This window comes from Alligator mississippiensis, chromosome 3, assembly GCF_030867095.1.
Source record: "Alligator mississippiensis isolate rAllMis1 chromosome 3, rAllMis1, whole genome shotgun sequence".
Taxonomy (NCBI): domain Eukaryota; kingdom Metazoa; phylum Chordata; order Crocodylia; family Alligatoridae; genus Alligator; species Alligator mississippiensis.
Window position 1 is genome coordinate 24,056,031 of NC_081826.1, and position 18,283 is coordinate 24,074,313.

Below are 18,283 nucleotides of genomic sequence, written 5' to 3' on the forward strand. Positions count from 1 at the left end.
GGCGGCCGGCAGAGGGCAGGAGCGCGGAGGAGCCAGCCCGCCTGGAAGGGGAGCGCTACCCGGCCCGAGCCGCCCTGCCCTTGGGGCCGCAGAGCTGGGGGGCAGCTTCCTCCGGCCAGCGGCTGCAGCCCCCCCCGCCAGGCCAGGCCAGGGCACCCAGTCCCGGGCTCAGGCGTTGTGGGGCAGCCCGCCCGGTGGGGGGGAGGGAGGAAAGGGGTCCCCCAGCTCAGCGCGGGGATGCCCCATGCACCGGCGCTCCGGACTCCTCTCCCCCGCCCCCAGCGCAGCCCCTCCCTCCACTGCATCGCCGCGTCCTCTGGCTGGGGGGTTATGAATGGGTGCAGCGGAAGCCCCGCCCACCCGGACGTGACGCCCAGCCAATGGGGGAGCGGGCTGCGTGGATGGATGAGGTCAGCGCGGCGGTGTCGGGGAATGGAATGTGTGAGTGCAACATTCCGAACCGGGTAGCGGCGTTCGGGGATCGAGCCCCGCGGGCGGCCGCGTTCGGACGGGGCGGGCCGGCTCCTCCGCGCCGGGGCTGCCGGCAGGCGGCGGCGGCCTGACGGGGGCGGGGGCCCGGCGCGGGCGGAGGCAGGAGGGAGGCGGAGGAGGAGGAGGAGGCAGAGGAGGATCTCCGCCGCTTCTGCCGCTTCCATCCCGGGGGCCATTCACAGGCATCGCAGCGAGGAGTAAACAGCCCCCGGCTCCGGCCGCCGCTGCGGAGGGCGATCGAGAGCCATGCAGGGATTCGTGAGGCTCCGGCGCGCCGGCTGCGAGCGGTGCTGAGCCTGCCGGTGCCGGCGCGCTGTGGATGCCTGGAAGTTGGTGCCGCTGCCCCTGGCTGCCGCGCCTCGCCCGAGGGCGCGCGGGGGCCCCGCTCCATCCCGCGGGCGCCGGGTGCGTGCGGGCGGGCGGGCGGATCGCTAGCCCGCGCCGGGCGTGAGCGCCCCGTCCGTCCCCCTCGCCCCCTGCCTCCCTCCCTCCCTCCCCGCGCCGAGGATGAGCGACGGCGGCGGGGAAAGTTGAGGAAATCGCCCACATGCGCTGCATCAGGCCGCGGCCCGGGGAAAGGCAGCGAGCCCAGGTGGGCGCCCAGAGTTTGAAGCCCGCGGCGGCGGGAAGATGGCGGAGTGGAGCTGAGAGCGGGCGCCGGCCGCCTTGGGGGAGCCCCGTCTTCACTCGCAGCCGTCTCGCCCCACGCAGGACACATGCAGGCCAAAAAACGCTACTTCATCCTGCTCTCCGCCGCCGCCTGCCTCGTCCTTTTGTTCTCCCTGGGAGGCTTGCAGTTCCGCGCGGCCCGCGCCCGCGCCCGGCGGCAGCAGCCCCGTAGCCGGCATGGCCCGCAGCCCGCGGGCAACGAGCGGCCCTGGCCCCGCTTCCCGGACGCGCTGCGCCCCTTCCTGGCCGCCGAGCCGCCCGACGCCGACGGCTACGACGCGCAGCTCTCGCCGCGCCAGAAGCGGGACGCCAACGCCAGCGTGTACAAGGGCAAGAGGTGCCGCATGGAGTCCTGCTTCGACGTGGCGCTCTGCCAGCGCACCGGCTTCAGGGTCTATGTGTACCCGCAGCAGAAGGGCGAGAAGATCGCCGAGAGCTACCAGAACATCCTGGCTGCTATTGAGGGCTCGCGCTTCTACACCTCGGACCCCAGCCAGGCCTGCCTCTTCGTGCTCAGCCTGGACACGCTGGACCGGGACCAGCTGTCCCCGCAGTACGTGCACAACCTGCGCGCCAAGGTGCAGGGCCTGCACCTGTGGAACAACGGCAGGAACCACCTGATCTTCAACCTCTACTCCGGCACCTGGCCCGACTACACCGAGGACGTGGGCTTTGACATTGGGCAGGCCATGCTGGCCAAGGCCAGCATCAGCACCGAGACCTTCCGGCCCCGCTTCGACGTGTCCATCCCGCTCTTCTCCAAGGACCACCCCAGGACAGGCGGGGAGAAGGGGTCGCTGCGGTTTAACACGATCCCTCCTCTCAGGAAGTACATGCTGGTCTTCAAGGGGAAGAGGTACCTCACGGGGATCGGCTCCGACACCAGGAATGCCTTATACCACGTCCACAACGGGGAGGACGTTGTCCTCCTGACCACCTGCAAGCATGGCAAGGACTGGCAAAAGCACAAGGACTCGCGCTGCGACAGGGACAACAGCGAGTACGAGAAGTAAGTGAGCCCCTTGTCTGTGCCAGCCGCCAGCCTCCACGTGCTCACAGCTGGGTGATGCCGGCAGGCCACAGGTGGCGTGGGTGTAGCCCCCCTTCCCTGGGAGAGTCCTGCTTGGTGCCTGCAGAGCTGTACAGGGCAGGTTGGGGTTAGGGTTCCCCTCCGTGTCGCTGTCCCAGGAGCTGAGCCATGGGAGTGGAGGCAGACTAAGCTGCTGGGGGGGTTGAGGCTCTATCTGTGCAAGGCTGGTGACCTGGGGAGCATTTGCATGCCTGCTGCCAGGCGAGGAGGTGGCTGCAGCAGTGATCCCTTCCTCCCTTCCCAGTCCTGAAGTTCTCTACGTAGGGCAAAGTTGGAGGGGAACTGTTGGCAGGTGGGGGTGACAGGCTGGGTACTGAGTGTGCCTCTTTCCAGGAGCACTTGCCAGGTGGTCACTGCTAAGTGGGTGCTGGCCATATCCAGCAGTCTTGCATCAAGTGACTACAAAACCCAGTAGAGGAGACAGACTCCACTGACTGACTCAAGTCCCACATATTCTTTTATGATTGTGACAACTCTTTCCAGGGGTGCAAATAGATTCGGTTCATCCTGTAACACTGTGAGAGAGAGAGAGAGAGAGAGAGAGAGAGAGAGAGAGAGAGAGTTGTATATATGGTGCTCCCTTTATGCTGCCACTGAAGGTGAGTTTAGAAAAGAACTTCTGAAAGACTCAATAACTCCCTCCCTCCCTTGCAGTCTTGCAGTTTGTATGTGTAGCTGCTGAAAACATCGCTTTACAGGCACTTGCCGCTGCGGAAGGGCAACGCTCATTAGTCTGCTTGAAACTGCTCAGTTAATTTAAATGCTGACCACTGCTCTGTTTGTTGCAGAGTAGTTATTCTCATGCAAAAGCTGCATAGTGCGTTTCCATGTTACAGGAGTTTAAAAAAATGAATTGGAGCAGCTTTATATTGCTGAGTTAGTACAGCTGCATCAGGAATTGCCAAAGGTTTGCAGTGCCTAGTGAAATACTACGTGGAAGGAAAACTAATCCTGGAAGAGAGTAGTGAAGAAACTATGCAAGTGTTAATACCCACCGAAGTTTCTAAGTGGCTTCTAATTTCCCACGCAATCCTTAGCCACAGAACTGTGGTAATGCTGCAGCATAAGAAAGCTGGATCTTTATCCGCCTTCTGCTTTTCTTAGGTTACCCTGGGGTGGGGTGGGAAGCAAAAAAAAAATTGTTAAGCTTTCAATTCCATTCATTTCTGAGTACAGAAAATTGACGATTAAATTTGCAATATGATCCATATGCAAAAACTCAGCATAAAGCCTAAGAGTATGCTGAAGTCAAATTACCTTTACATTTTGCTCAGGAGCTGGAATACCTTTTAAACAGTGGATAGTAACTGATGATCTTCCTTTGAACAGAATATTTAAAGGGACCTACTGAGAGTGTAGTGTTTGAGAGAGACAGAGAGAACCCACTATAGCCACTCAAGACTGTCTTTACTTGGGATATATTGAAGTTACCTGGCTTAGTCTAAACTTTTTGCGTCCTTTAGCCACCCTACTGAGTTCTGCAGAATGCGGTGTGATATAAAGCTTTCTTTTAGATTCTGTAAGAACAAATAGACAAAAATATCAGACAGAAGTTTGACTCTAGGGAGCTTGAATACTTGTTACTTAAAATATCTATGTAGTTTATCCGCACTAAAGAGTGCACAGTGCAAACAAAGGAATATTAATCCATGCGGGGTGTAGTGCCTCTTATCCCTAAGAAACAAGAGTCACTATGCCACTAAAATGCAGCCATAGCTGGGGTAGAGTGCTGAACCCATTTATTAGTGTCTAGCAATGCCATGCAGTAGGTGGAGACAGGAAGTGAAGATGATAATCTTAGTAATTTAAACCTGTTCAATTGCAGTTATGGTCAGCATACTGGGACTAAGCTCACTTCTGTGAATGCCTGTAAACCGTATAAAGCCATAATTTGGAAGACAGCACTTTGCTGTCCCTTACTGCCATGCTGAGGCATTGATTCAGGGCTGATTTATAGCGAAGTGTGCCACCTACCGATACACCAGTACCACTTCCTGTAACATCTTGGGTTTTCCTTCTCTTCCTATTCCAGTACTGCCTGTGCCACACTGCTCAGCTCATGAAATCTGCCAAGGTCATGTCCTGAGAGAAGTGTGACTACAGTCAGCTGGTGGTATTTCTTATATATGTATATCTAATGCATATATGTGAGGGTTGTAAAAATAGTCCTCAGCTAACTGTCTGAAACTTTCCTTTGAAATATGATGTTGCACAAGGCTGGATTAGTTGCAGAAGAAATGTCTTAAAAGGGTTTAAAAAACTAGGCTCATGCTCAATCTAAATTCACTTCACAGATTTTTTGATGTGAGCAGAGCTGCTTTTACTTGTGCATTTTTTAATTTGATTAAGCAACATGTCCTCATGGTTTTAAAATGATGTGCATTCTCCAAGATTTGTGCATTAGAAATGGATTAACTTGTCCATATGGAGTTGGACAAGGCAAATATTTCACTCTCTCTGTCTTCTGTGCCAATTTTTCTTTAATTTACGGTGGCATTTATACTACCTTGTTTTCATGTGATAGACGGGAGTGTGGTTCTTCTACATACAGTATACTGGCCCAGAAGTATTGATTCTTGCAAGGTGAATTGTGAATGATTTTTCTTTTTAGCTTGGCTACAGGGGAAAACCATATGAAGCCAGATAAACTCAATGATCAGATTTTAAAACTTGATAAACTCATATCAACAGAGTAAGGTTATGATCCATTGCCTTTATTTCTGATGTACAGTGTCAATTATTTGCAATGAAATTGTGTCTAGAGAGAATTGTTTTCTGTCTGGCTCAAACATGAACTGCATTTCTGCAGGATCCAGCTTTCCTTCCACCCTCTCTAGGAAATCAGAAAAGATAAGAAAAATGACTTCTCTACCTGTATAAAGGGAAAGTGTGCCATCCTTTCAAAGAAGGACATATGTGGCTGTATACACAAGTTGTATTAAGAGATCCATCTGTATGGTGGAGCTAATTAATTTTCATCAGAGTTATGCATCTCAGCAGATAAAGCTGATGCAGACTAAAATGAATTGCATTATCGTGATTAGACTGCTTTGAAACGTGGTTTTAAAAAAATACTTTCTGTGTTATGCCCCTGACTCCCTTTATCATGGATGGTTTGTGTAGTCAGGTGGTAGAACCACTGGGTTTTTAAAATTCCTTTGCATTAGAGTTTTTGTGTTCTTGCTTGTATTTTAGCTTCACACTTTCCAGTTTTGAAAAAGATTAAGCCAATAAACCAGTCATTGATACTTAAATACAGATTGAACAAAGGGTTATGTGCACATGCACGTGCATACATGTGTGCACACGCGCGCACACACGTGTTTCCAATTGCTTTTTTGGGAAGCAGTTGACTCTTGGTGCTGTCAGAAAAAAAACAATGACTATACATTCATACTGTTTGCCTACCCTAATCCAACTAAATACTTTCAAGATATTTGTCCCAAACCTGAAATAATTTAGGGAGAAATATAGCAATGTGTATAACCCATATGCTGCCTTGGTGTAAAGGCTGTAAATAGCCCTGGTTTTGGAAAATGGAGACTCTGGTAATGAGTGGAATCAGAAGTTCAGGACCTGGTCCAAATCTTATTGAAATCAGTAGGAGGATTTCCATTGACAACACTGGACCAGTGTATTAATCCCCAACCAGTGGTAAAAAATCTCCTAAACAGAGTAGCTGAAATTAATGATGGAAACTGCATAAATGAAAAAAAATCTGTATGCTGGTTAGGAGAGATGGATCCAGAATAGATTTAGAGAAGTCTTGGTGCTCTCTTGGCTATATAGAAAGAGGTAGTTAGCCATGTTAGTCTGGAGTCATGCAGAAGACAGGGTATATATGCACCTTTACAGACTGACTGAATCGTCTATAATTTATAGCTGTATAATTTAAATATACCTCTGATTTAGTTAGTCTAAAACGGCACAAATCTACCCTGTTTTTTGCTTGGCTATATAAACCTATCAGAAGAGAACGCCACATAAATGCAGCTCAACATCCTGCTCGCATCTGTTGTATTCCTCAACCAGTCGATATCTAGATACAGGCTGGATTGTGACCCAGACTCGAAATGAGAAATACAGAAAAATGATTCATGCATTGATGGATTCATTCTACCAAATTCATATGGAAGATCAATAATTTGGAGCCTAATAAAAGTGGTGTACCCTAAAAGAGGCATTTTTGAGAGGTATGTAACTACACACTTGAGTTTTTTCCATATGTCTACACGGAATATGGAAGCTACAGAACACAGTATATAGATGTCAGTAAAAAGTATCTATAAATGTGTGATATCGGTATAAGTCTATACTATTAAACAACATAGGTGTGTGGTTCTGACAGCTTAGTGGATTCCACATGGCCAGGAAAGGCCCACACACTTTCACTCTTTTTGGGATACTGTAGGCAGAGAGGCTGGTAGCTATGTTGGGCAGAAGGTAGGTACCTTAAGTATGTTTTTTTTTTAAAGTGACGCTTAATGTGCACTAGCATATTTTAATGCGCATTAATTAAATAGTATGGGATATTTTTACCTGTGCTGTGGGATGCAGTGCCGGGCATTTTAATTAGTGAGTCATGCTAATTAAAAGCACCTGTGTGTCACTGTATCAGCGTCCCTGCCTGTCCCTGCGCTGAAAAAAATGGTGGCAGGGCACTTTGAACTAAAGCTCATCAAACGTGTTTTATTTCAAAGTGCCCACCACCGTTTTTTTTCAGCGTGGGGATGCTGATGCATGTGATGTGGATGACTGTCAGAGAGCATCTGTTTCCATGCTCCAGCATGTCAGACTAGGCCCCCATGTCTATAGGAGCCCATAGAGACTAACTGTTTCAGTGGGTCATGAGTTTTTATAGGCAACAGCTATAAATGGACCTGCAGAAAAGATGCTATGAATGGACTTTGTGCAAGACCATTCATAGCATCTGATGGGATACCATACTTAACTTGAATACATCATGTTGAAAGAACTGTTGTCCAATCCCTGCTTCACCTCTTATCTCTAAAGCAGCTGTTCTGTGTACTAGCTCGTAGTATAGAACGGAATGGGAAAAAAGGTAGTTTAGTGCCCTTCTTCTCACTTACCACGATTGGAGTGTGTGCTTCCAGGTGTTCTCTATTGAAATTAGCAACTCTAGGACCTAAATTTTGGTTCTGGGCCCCCTAGTATGTAAAATACTTGAGATTAATTTATTCTCTGGCCCCTGAAAAGAGATTAACATAAACTTTATAAAGTTAAGTTTGACAGGAGAATGAAGATTGCTGACTTCTAAATATGTTGTGTTAAAATATAAATGTAACTGTCACCTTTTGTATAAAACTGGTTACTGGTTTGGCACCTTGTAAGAAAGACTTGTTTAAAAGCTTCCTCAGCTCATCCATTAATCAGATGTTTACAAAGGGGCGAGAGTCCTGTAGTTCATTGTGGATGATGATCACAATTTATTGGCTATCATGAGGGCCAGTCTTCTCCTGTTTGAAATGAGTGACCTCAGCAAGACCAGCATTGGCTTAAAGATTTTATTTATTTATTAAAATTAGCCCTCTTTTTCCAGATCTACAATTTGGATGAAGTTCAGGACATACTAAGAGTTCCTGTGCATTGTATCAGAGCTTCATGGCTACTACAAGAAAATTATCCCCAGCAGGCTGTTATCCTTTCAGACTTCTTAATTCTTTGATAATTTCTATTTACCCATTTAAAATTCTTTCATTTTAAAATGTAGCAAACTGGTAAGTGCCAAAGCCCACTTGATTTCTCACATATCTGAGAAATTTGAAGGAGCTGTTTTAACACTTTTTTTTTTTCTGCTTTATTTATGTACTGAAAAGTCTCTTTATGTGTATGCAAATAGAGTTTCAGGGAAAGCTGTTGGAGCCACTACCTAGAAAATCCCGGGCCTTTCCTGTCTGTGGAATCTCCCAAGTGAAATCAGCCCTTAAGACTAAAAAAGCTTCTTCTATAAAAGCTGGAAGCACCAGTGACAATAGCAGCTGTAGCATCTTCAGACAGTGAAGATGCCATTGCACGTACATTTTGGTCTTGGATACTTATTTTTCATTGATAAGTTGTTTCACTTTAGATCCCTCATAACATTTTCTTCCATTTCCTTTATATATCTCACCCTGTCTTATATATTGTCCTTCCTTTTCCTATTAACCCCACACCTTTAAGTCTGCCCCCCAATGATTTTTTAAGAAAATTTAAAATAAGGAAACACAGTTTAGTTAAAACAATTAACCTGCTCTTCCCTATTTGGATTGCTCTGCTTGCATACCATGTTCTTTTCTCCACGTCTTTCTTCCATCTTGTCTATTTAGACAGTAAGCTCTTTGGAGTGGGGCATGGTTTTTTACAATGTGTAATATTGTATAATAACTGATAGACAGTTTGCATTTGTATGGCAGGGCTGAACATTTCTGGATTCTGTGATTGTTTCTTCAGAGCAAGGGGCAATTATTATACATGTATTCAGAAGCGTGAGAGGGCCCACAACAGATTCAGTGTATGAATAGTTGTATACCGGTACTTATACTGTAGGCCTCAAACTGAGATCTTTGGCTACTTTCAGTTAGGAGGATACTTTCCCTTGGAAAATCAATATAATTGCCTGCTTTTAGGGTTTCTTGAACTTCTCAAGCAGCTAGTACTCGACTGTCTTAGTGACAGGCAGAGGTAGTTAGCTGTGTTCGTTTGAAGTCAGGCAGAAGGCAGGGCAGGTGTCTTGGGCTGCTTGCAGATGTGGAAAAAAACCCCCAAAACTGGCGCTTTACTTTAAGCTCAGTGCACTCTGATGCAGAGCTGAGCGCATGCCTAGAAGAGGCAGCACCTTAACTGAACCCAGCTTTCCCAATGTCTGTAGAGATCAAGTGCTTTAGTGGCACTTTTTTGGTGCTTTTACCTAGTAGCTGATTGAATTGGCTTTAGTTAAAAGCACCAAAAAGCCCCACTGAAGCATCCAATCTTTACAGATGCTGTGGACCCAGGGTGAAGTAACATGCTGCTGCTTCTGGTAGGGCATTGGGTGGGGGCGCTGTCCCCCCTACCACATCTGTCAGCACCCTTAGACAGTAACTCAGAGAAACGTGAGCTTTTGTAGGTGACAGCCAACTTTTTTAACATTTGACAAGAGCTTGTGCTTTTCTGAACCAGTTAGTCTCTATGGTGCCACCCTGTCCTGCCTTATGTCTCTAGGTGACAGATACTGCTAGCTAGCTCACGGGCCTGGCCTGGTGTAGCTCTTCCTGTGTTGGTTAATTGTTTTGAACACCAGCGTGAAGTTACTTCTACTTTCCATGTCTAGAATAGCTGAGTATCAGTAACTGGTATTTTGCAGTTAACAGTATAAAAACAATCCTCCTTCAGCCAGGCTGTTTCAAAGCAAAATGCTTGGTATCAGGAGGAGTATCTGAAATTGGTAAATACTAAATGCTTATTTGTTCAATGGTTGGAAGTCAAGAGGACTTGCTCTAATCTGATTTCTGGGGCATGATCTATGGTCTCTTTCTCCTCTCCAAGGTTTCTGTCCTAATGTCACAGGAGTTTGGGAGTCAGTAGTAAATAAACCACTTTCTTAACCAGAAAAATTAACCAGTAGGTACCCAGTCAGCTACTTGGTTAAGAAGTGAAGTTAAATAACATGCTGTGTATACCATTAAGATGACTGATTTCCCTTCCATAAGGCATGACTGTGTCCCAGTGTGGTGATGCAATATATATGTTTCTGTTCCATATCATATGTGGATTACATTAGCACAGAAGAATTTATGAGCGTAACTTCAAGTTATATTTACGATTCCCCAGCTTTCCCTGTTTGTGGGTGCAACAGAATGGTTGGGTTCTGATTTGTTTTATTGTTCAAAGATTCGCTATTACAAATCATGATCTTAAATTGGGCAAAAGAGCCCAGTCCACTACAATAACAGCAGGAAGGGGCACTTTTTTCTTCCTCGTGCATTTTGTGCTTAGGGCGTTTCCTGGTGCATCTTGTTTGAATACTTTCAACACTGATTTTTCAGGTTTTGTTCCAAGTCTTTTATTTTAGAGTTGCAGTGATACCTCTTTCCTTAGCTCTCTGTGCCCCTAACAAAGATTTATGTCAGAGATTGTGTGGTCTTTTGTGTCCTCTGACTTTGTAAAGTGGTGACATTTCTGTTAGGTTAATGTGGCTCCCGTTTCATATTAAAGTAGATCAGATTTTTCAGCTCTAGCGTGATTCTCTGTTAAACCGTCACATTGATAAAGCCATTGCAAAATATCTCATGACTTTCCAACTTCTTCTTACATCATAGAAGATGATATACCTGAAGAGATCCTCTAATCCAGGTGTGTCACACTCACCTTGGGCTCTGGGCCTGATTGAGGCTGAAGGGGCTGCTCCTGAGCCAGATCTGGCCCAGGGGGTTGGGGAAACAGTGGAAGAAAAGCCAGTAGGAGTGGGCCTGGCAGCCACAGGGTAACCAAGGGTTGTGTTGTACATGCTTTGTTCTCCCTCAGCTGCCAATGGCTATGTCCACAAGGGACCTAAGGCCCCACATTGCATGGCAGGCACCACGTGTCACTGGTCACTCCCCTAAACTCTGTGGCCCACAGTGGTCTACATGGAGCAGCTCTGAAAGCTAGATTTTGCCTGTGGACTGTGTGTTTGACATCCCTAATGTAATCCACCCTCTTCCCCAGGAAGGATCAGCTCTCTTTGAACTGTTCATGATGATTATTTGTTTAATCTGATCTTTAAAAATGTCCAGAGATGAAGACTCAGTGTGGTCCAAAGTTAAAGAGTGAGGAACTCTGGCTCTGCTTAGTTCTAGTTTGCCACTGGGTCCCAGCCTGCCTTGGCACTTGGAAGGAGTTACTTTACTCCTCTGCAACTCAGTTTCTGCTCCTCAAAATGGGGGGCAATATTTGCTTTCCTCTCTAAAGCACTTTGAGATCTATAGAGAAGTACTGCATGAGACCAGTGTTGTCTTTATGCCAACTGTTATCTCAAGAAGCAGCGGATGCAAGGTCTTTTTTCAATGATGGATAAGTGATATTTTATGCTGCTTCTAGTAACATGTTTTCTGAACTAAGACTCCCTTGTCTGCTTTATTTGTGACAGAGCCGTGCTGGGTCAGGGTATTGAAGGGGATGGCTTTGTGAATTTTAGCAGACACAGTTTTCACTCAACCCAACCCAACCGTCAACTCACTCACAGCTGTTATAGGCATTGCCATTGCTGATAAATGTTACAGCGACCTTGCAATTTAGTTAATAAATTCAGTAAAGCTATTCTTTCACAAGTTGACTCCTTTCCCATGACAATTTCTAGTCCAGAAATACATGAAAGCTTAAAAAAAAGGTTCCTAAGTGAATTTCCTGTTTGTTCACTTTCTTCTCTAATATACTCTGTGTATCTGAATGAAACAGAATTAGGGCTAATTTGGTTGATTGGCTGCAAAACAAAAGTATTCAGTGCTAAGAATGGGAAATGAGAAGGCCTCTCTGAAATGTTACTTCTTTGCATAATTGGAATAGATTATAATTATATAGTTGCGTTTTTTAACATTGAATTTGCTGTAAACATGGTCACATGAAATGTCTTATTGCTCACTTTTGACAACTTAAACCCAACTCAGTCCCGGGGATATGCATATGCGCTTCTATAATAGCATTTCCTGTTTCAAGCAGCGTGACAAGTTGCATTAAACTGAATCTTCAATTCCTCTTCAGACTCCTCCCACTAAATTACAGCTGGTCAATAAGACCAAGTCAAAATGTTGACACAAATCAATAAGATCAATCATCTGCCAGCTCCTAAATAGAAAGTGAGGGGGAGAAGCTGAAGGTCTAAGCATAGCCACAGATGAAATAATTCCCAGATGGAAAACTTCTGCCAAGACACTTCTTAAGAGTATAAATGAAAGCCCTGTCCCATTAATAATGAATTAACTGGGGCTGTAAAAAGGACAACATTCACTGCTCTCTGCCCCAAAGAGTTTGCAGTCAAATATTGAGCAAGGCCATTCACTGGGCAGCAGTTGGGCAAGGGGAGGGTGTGTAATAAGAGATTCCTGGAAGGAAATGAAGACTGCTTGTCTTGTACTTGTGGAGAGGGGAGAGAGCTGAGCAAAATATGAGGAGCGCTAGCTTGAAGCCAGGGGTGAGAGTACAAGATCTTTAGAGGGCAGAGGAAAACTGCAGGTTGCGTTAACTTTGCATCGTGAGGCAGAGGGAGACAGGTTTGCTATGGTCAGGGGCAAAAAAACAGTGAAGGGATTTGGAAGTGGATGTTGACATAGCTGTATGGTTGTTGGTATGCTCAGTAAGTTTTGGAGACTCTTTGTTAATGGAAGTCTCATGCATCTGAGAAATGAGCTTTCCCTGCAGGTTTGCTTATGTGAGAGTTTGAGTAGTGTCTTTTACAGGACTCCTCTCTTCCTGTGTGTAAATGAAAAAGGGGTGGCCCAGATAGTTCAGGGCCTGCCTTTAATGGCTATTCTGCAGTGTGTGGAAATGGTGGTAAAGTTCTAGCAATGTTCCTCCTTTCTTTGTTGCTTCCTGCCATGATGCAAAGTCTATGCTCACCTCTCCTGCCTTCTAGCTGGTTCTGAACTGCTCCTTTCTTTTCTACCTACTGCATGTGAGGGTTTATTCCCCTGCCCCCTTACCGTTTGGGATACCCGTCTTCCTTCACCTCTCCAAAGAGGGTTAACCTGCAGTGCCTTTACTTACTACACAGCCCCTCAATGCCTTTACCTAGCTGCAGCATGTGAGAGCCGGTCTGAATGTCTTCTCTGGCTCTCCAACCACCCCATTAGCTGGCTCCATTTTCTTCACTGTATTAGCTGAAGCAGAGAGCTCCTTCCTACCTGTTTGTAGAGAGACAAAGCAAGCAGAGCACAGGGCTCTAATGGGGAACTCAATATTAATATACTAGCAAACTGCCTGTCAAAAATGACTGGGGGAAGGGTTGGGTGGGGACAGAGCATTGCCACCCACCACCCTGCACCACCACTGCCTCCCCACGTGGCTGCCGCCACCACCCACCACCCCATGCTGCCACCACCCTGCATCTAGCCATGCTCCATCCTCTACCCCCTTTCCCCCTGCCCCCAGCACCGCGTCTGACTCCTCACCACCGCCACATTCTTGACACAGCGCTGGCTGAAACCACACCCTGCTGGGAGCCATTCCCCCCCCAGAGCATTATGAACAGGCAGACAAACACACATACAGATGGACTAAGTCCTTTAGATAGATATCTATCTATAGAGAGAGAGCTATAGATATAGATATATAGATATCTATATCTAGAGAGATAGATAGATAGATAGATAGATATAGATCCCTACTCTGTGCTGCATTTTGAGTCCTTGAGGCATTAGTTCTTGTGCGTGTCTCCTTCATACAGCTACGTAAGAAGTTTAGTGAGAGACCCTGACTCTACCCCGCAAGTGTCTCTTCTTTTGATTTTTTTGGGGGTTTTTTTGCACCTGCAAATAATTGTAGACACATTTGATAGCAATACCTGATTTACTGGTGCAATCAGGTAGCATGATGTTTCTCTGCTATGAAGTGTGCCATCAAAATTGCACCCACTGTTGTCTGCAGGTGTAGAAATGAAGGCCGCTTTGGCAAATCAAGCCCATTATCTGCAAATGAAGGGAAGGACGGTTCTTCTCTTATAATCTCTGGGTTCAGAATTCTAAAGTCTTGATTTGAGTTTCTCTGCACATACACTTAGCAAGCTATTTCAAGAAGATAAATACATAAATGTTTTATCACCTTGATTTGCCATCAACCATTGTGCTGGGTGCTAGTAGATGGATTTTTTTAATTAAATATAATTTATCTAATCCAAGTGGGAGATTATAATTATATGATTTATTTTGTGTACAGTGATTTTAGAATTCTTTAGAAGGGAGGAAAAGTAACTCCCCTCCCCTCCCCCTGGAGGGCTGTTTAAAAGCAAATAAGCAAAATCAAAACAAACTGCACTTTAGTAAAAGTAATATATTTCACACAAGAAGGAAAATAAAAGCATCTGATGTGTTGGAACTGCAGTAAAGCTGAAAATTAATAATCAGTGAGCTGGCAACGGAAGAGACGGCACTCATTATGAATTTGAGGAAATGTGAAGATAGCTTATTAAATATCAAAATATTTTAATGCTTAAGTTGCTCCAGTCAGAAATGTAAGAAATGACTAATCTCCAGTTGTAGCCCCCAATCCTGCATGCAGCGCATAAAGTTAAGATTGAAGCTGAAAACCGCACATTAAGTGTCTCTCTCAACTTTGATCAAAGGGAGTTAAATTTCAGCTGAGTATGACTTCTTAAAGACACCTTTTTCCCTACTGTAAAATCTTCAGGAAAAAATGGGGTTTTGGCTACCTAAGAATCATGAAAAGCAAGGAAACAAACAAAAGTCCTTCTCCTTCTCTTTCTCTCATTCTGCTTCTTACCTTTGAAAGGTAAGGCTACTACTTGCATTATAATGGAATAATATATCAAGTGAGTGATCACATCAGGCATGGACACTTACCAAATCACAGTGAGATAACTGTGAATAACTCTCTAGTTTCAACAATTTGCATGGCCATTAACAATTGATGGGTTTCCCTTAGAACCACATTATCTATGGCAGCAGGATCTATTCCTGTATACCGTTTCTGCATATTAAGTACCAGAGAAATTCTCAAAAGTAATGGTAATAAAACTGTACCAGCAGCAAGGTGAATGATATCAGTCAGAATTTTAAGGCAACTTTTTTGAAGACGGGGAACTATTTGGGGCAATCATGCATAATATTCTCCTTTTCTGTCCCACAGTCTCCCTTTGAATACAGTGTTGAAGTTCTGTAGCTCTTATTTCAAGCCTATTGTTAACTTTCTTCTTTATTACTTTCCATGCTTTCAGGCTCAAAGTTTGGATTTGGGAAACAGATCACTTTACTGAACAGGATTTTTTTTTTTGGTTTGGACACAGATCTCAAGCAGCTTTTACGTATAGTTGCCATAAGATAAATCATGTATGCACAGCTAAATTTGGCATCCACAGATCACTAGACATATCTTTTATGGGAGTGTATTTCAGGTAGGTGTGAAAGATGAGTTTTACTTCTGGGGATCATGCCACCATTTTAATCAAAAACCACGAAGCCCCTTCCTCTCAGTACTTTTATCTGCTGCCTCCAGAATGTCAGAACTCTCTGAATCCTCCTGTCATGCTGATTTTTTTTTCTTCAGACACAAGCCGCTCTCATCTGTCTTTTCTTTTCCTCTTTGTCCTGCTGTTGTGGCAAGATTAAAGGGATTCCAAGAGCCGGAGATGGGAAAAGGAGGAGTTATCAAAGTGTGAGTGGTATTAGGGCTCTATGAAGACATGGGGATGACACTTGAAAGAAAGAATAGGGGTGCAGAAACATTTTTCTGTAGACTTCAACATACCATAGTCATCTGCCAATTTGAACACACAAATGCAATGTTTTTTCCATGTCGCTCACCAAAAAATTAATTGTGGAATACTGTAGTAGGGTTTTAGTTTCACCTTTTTTTTTTCAAAATAAACTCCTGTAGATGCTCTGGTCTTTTATTAAGTCATATCATCAATTAGAAGCTAAGTTACAACTGTTAAGACAAAAGAACAAAGACTACTCTGCATGCTTAGGGTCCTATAAACCAGCACAAATGGGAAGAATTTGAAAGCTGTGCTACCAGCTGCAGAAGACCATCCTCATGGGGAGGAAATTCCCTGGGCAAGAAACCTACCTGTCTGGAAGCTCCTGCCTCTGACAGAAAACAGACCAAACCTTGTGAGCCAAGTGCACAAAAAACCCAGCTTGTCTGGTGCTGTTGGTGAGACATTAAGATTAAAACAGCACTTTATTACCTTGCATCTAGGTTAAAGGTTTCATAAGCTTTAATAATGTACTGTTGACTTTTTTTTTTAATAGCTACAGCAGTTACAGAAGACTTTGAGGCTCATTCATTTTTTGCATACCCTGATTATAGAAGAACCTTCTGTACCTAGGCAACTTCCAGATCAGCTTCAAAAAACCAATGACAACCTAGGGCAGTGATTCTCAGCAAGGGAACTGTAGCACCTTGGGGTGCCATGAGATCATTGTAAGGGTTCCACTGGATGCTGTACATTAATATTAGTACTGTTAGGTACTCTTATTGCATCTTAATGAACTTTAGAACAAAAGAAAAACCAGTACTTAAACTGGGAAAACAGATTTTCTAATAGTGTGCAAAACACCTGCACATGATTTACAAGATAAACCCAGAGATTTCAAATGGGAATCCATAGTGTCAAAAATATTTTGACCTATTTTGGTCTTCCTAAGTTCTTTGCAATAGAAGAATTGCTCTATTAATTTTTTTCCTAGGTAGGAAACAAGGGAAAGCTAAGAGTTAGCATTTTCTCAGGTGCTTTGAGTCCAGAAGGTTGAGAACCACTGACTAAGGGTATGTCTACACTGCCTCCATGCCAGGAAAAGAAGCATGACACATCTTCCTCTTCTGTCTGAACCACATCCTGGAAATGAGACAATTTGACCACCTTAGAGTGGTCCAGACATGCCCATTGCTGCTTTTAGGCTCTTTTGTCTTAGGCTTGCTTCTGGGTCTCCTCAGGATTGCTCTAAGCTGGCTACATTACTCCAGTTGTGAGATTCGGTATGTGCTGAGTGGGAATGAGTAGATGGGACCTTCTCCCTGTTATAACATGAAGAACGTATGAAGACCATAGGTCTTTTTTCTAAAAGGTGAGGTCTGTATTTTAGAAGCAAGCTTTTCTAGTAACATGGAGATAGTGGGAGGTCTGCAGACTAAGGCTGGAACATACCAAGAGCAAAGACGTCCAGGGTTATCTGTGAACTCTACGAATATCCTCCTGTAGTGGAACTATCATGTCTCTGTGTCCTCTTCTTTCTATATGTCTGCACCATCCTTGTCAGGCATGCTGCTGCTTTGTCTTTCTTCTTTGTTTAGACCATAAGAATCACGGCAGCAGGGATATTCTGTTAAGATGTGTTTTTACAGTGGATCCCTAATCCTGTTCTTAATCACTTGCCCTAAATGTTTATCATAAAATCAGTCCATTTTACACCTGCCATCTTCAAAGAGCTCTCATCTCAACTGCTGCTGGGCTTCTGATGCCTGTTTCATGTCGTGCAGCTGAATACAAATAACAGTAATGAATGAAGTGATTAGAATATGCATTCATTTTTTGTTTGTTTGCTTGTTTACGGCAAAGGAACTTCATTGAACTTCAATGAGAATAGATTTTTTTTGGTTCCGTTTTCAGTTTTTAATGGTTTGCAATTGTTTCTTGTACCTACCATTTTTAAAATTTAGTTGAAAATATTTCTAAATTGATTTACAGCAAAATGATTGTCTGCGAGCCCTTCTGTGATATATGCTTATAAAATAAGGCAGCTAAACATTTGAAGGCATTTGAGTGCAGAGACTGTCTAATCTTAAATTGTCCCACTGGTTGCTTGTTATAATAATTAATAATTACTATTTAAGTTAAACTTTATTGCAAGGGTAAGAATGTTTCACAATAATAGATGCACTGATTAGTATAATTGCCTCTTGTGGTCCTATTACAGGCAGGCTACAATTAACTGGTTGGTTTAGCAAGGTTCAGAATCCAATGTGTATTTGTAAACTAATTATATTTAGGAAATGGTTAAGGTTGAAACTTCCTATCAATAGATTCTCCCCCATGCTTAGATAATATCTTCAAGGTAAAGCATAGAAACCTGCACTTGAAGAGGCTCTTCACTCCCCACTTCTTGTTATGCTGTAACTTCATTGTTTCATTTCCCAGAAAAACTCCATCTTGGGATGAGATGTTGCAGAGAATTTTCATTTTCCTTTGGAGGAGATTTAAATACATATCAGATCCGATGCGGAAAATTGCTCTTACTGTATGACTAACATCAGCCTTACCTAAGCAGTCTGCCTCACGACCCCAGAATTGCATCTTAATGAAATTTTAAAATAAAAAGAAAAACCGACGCTTAAACTAGGAAA

General features: G+C 44.5%; 1 protein-coding gene across 1 annotated transcript in view; it reads left to right on the forward strand.

The window, feature by feature from the left end:
* Positions 1-457: 457 nt before the first annotated feature.
* The window catches only part of EXT1 (exostosin glycosyltransferase 1), a 246,426-nt gene continuing 228,600 nt past the window's right edge, over positions 458-18,283 (forward strand). The window contains exon 1 of the mRNA XM_006272156.4: positions 458-2,170. Within this exon, the coding sequence (XP_006272218.2) occupies positions 1,209-2,170 (962 nt within the window). The 5' untranslated portion in view covers positions 458-1,208. The remainder of the gene's footprint in view (positions 2,171-18,283) is intronic.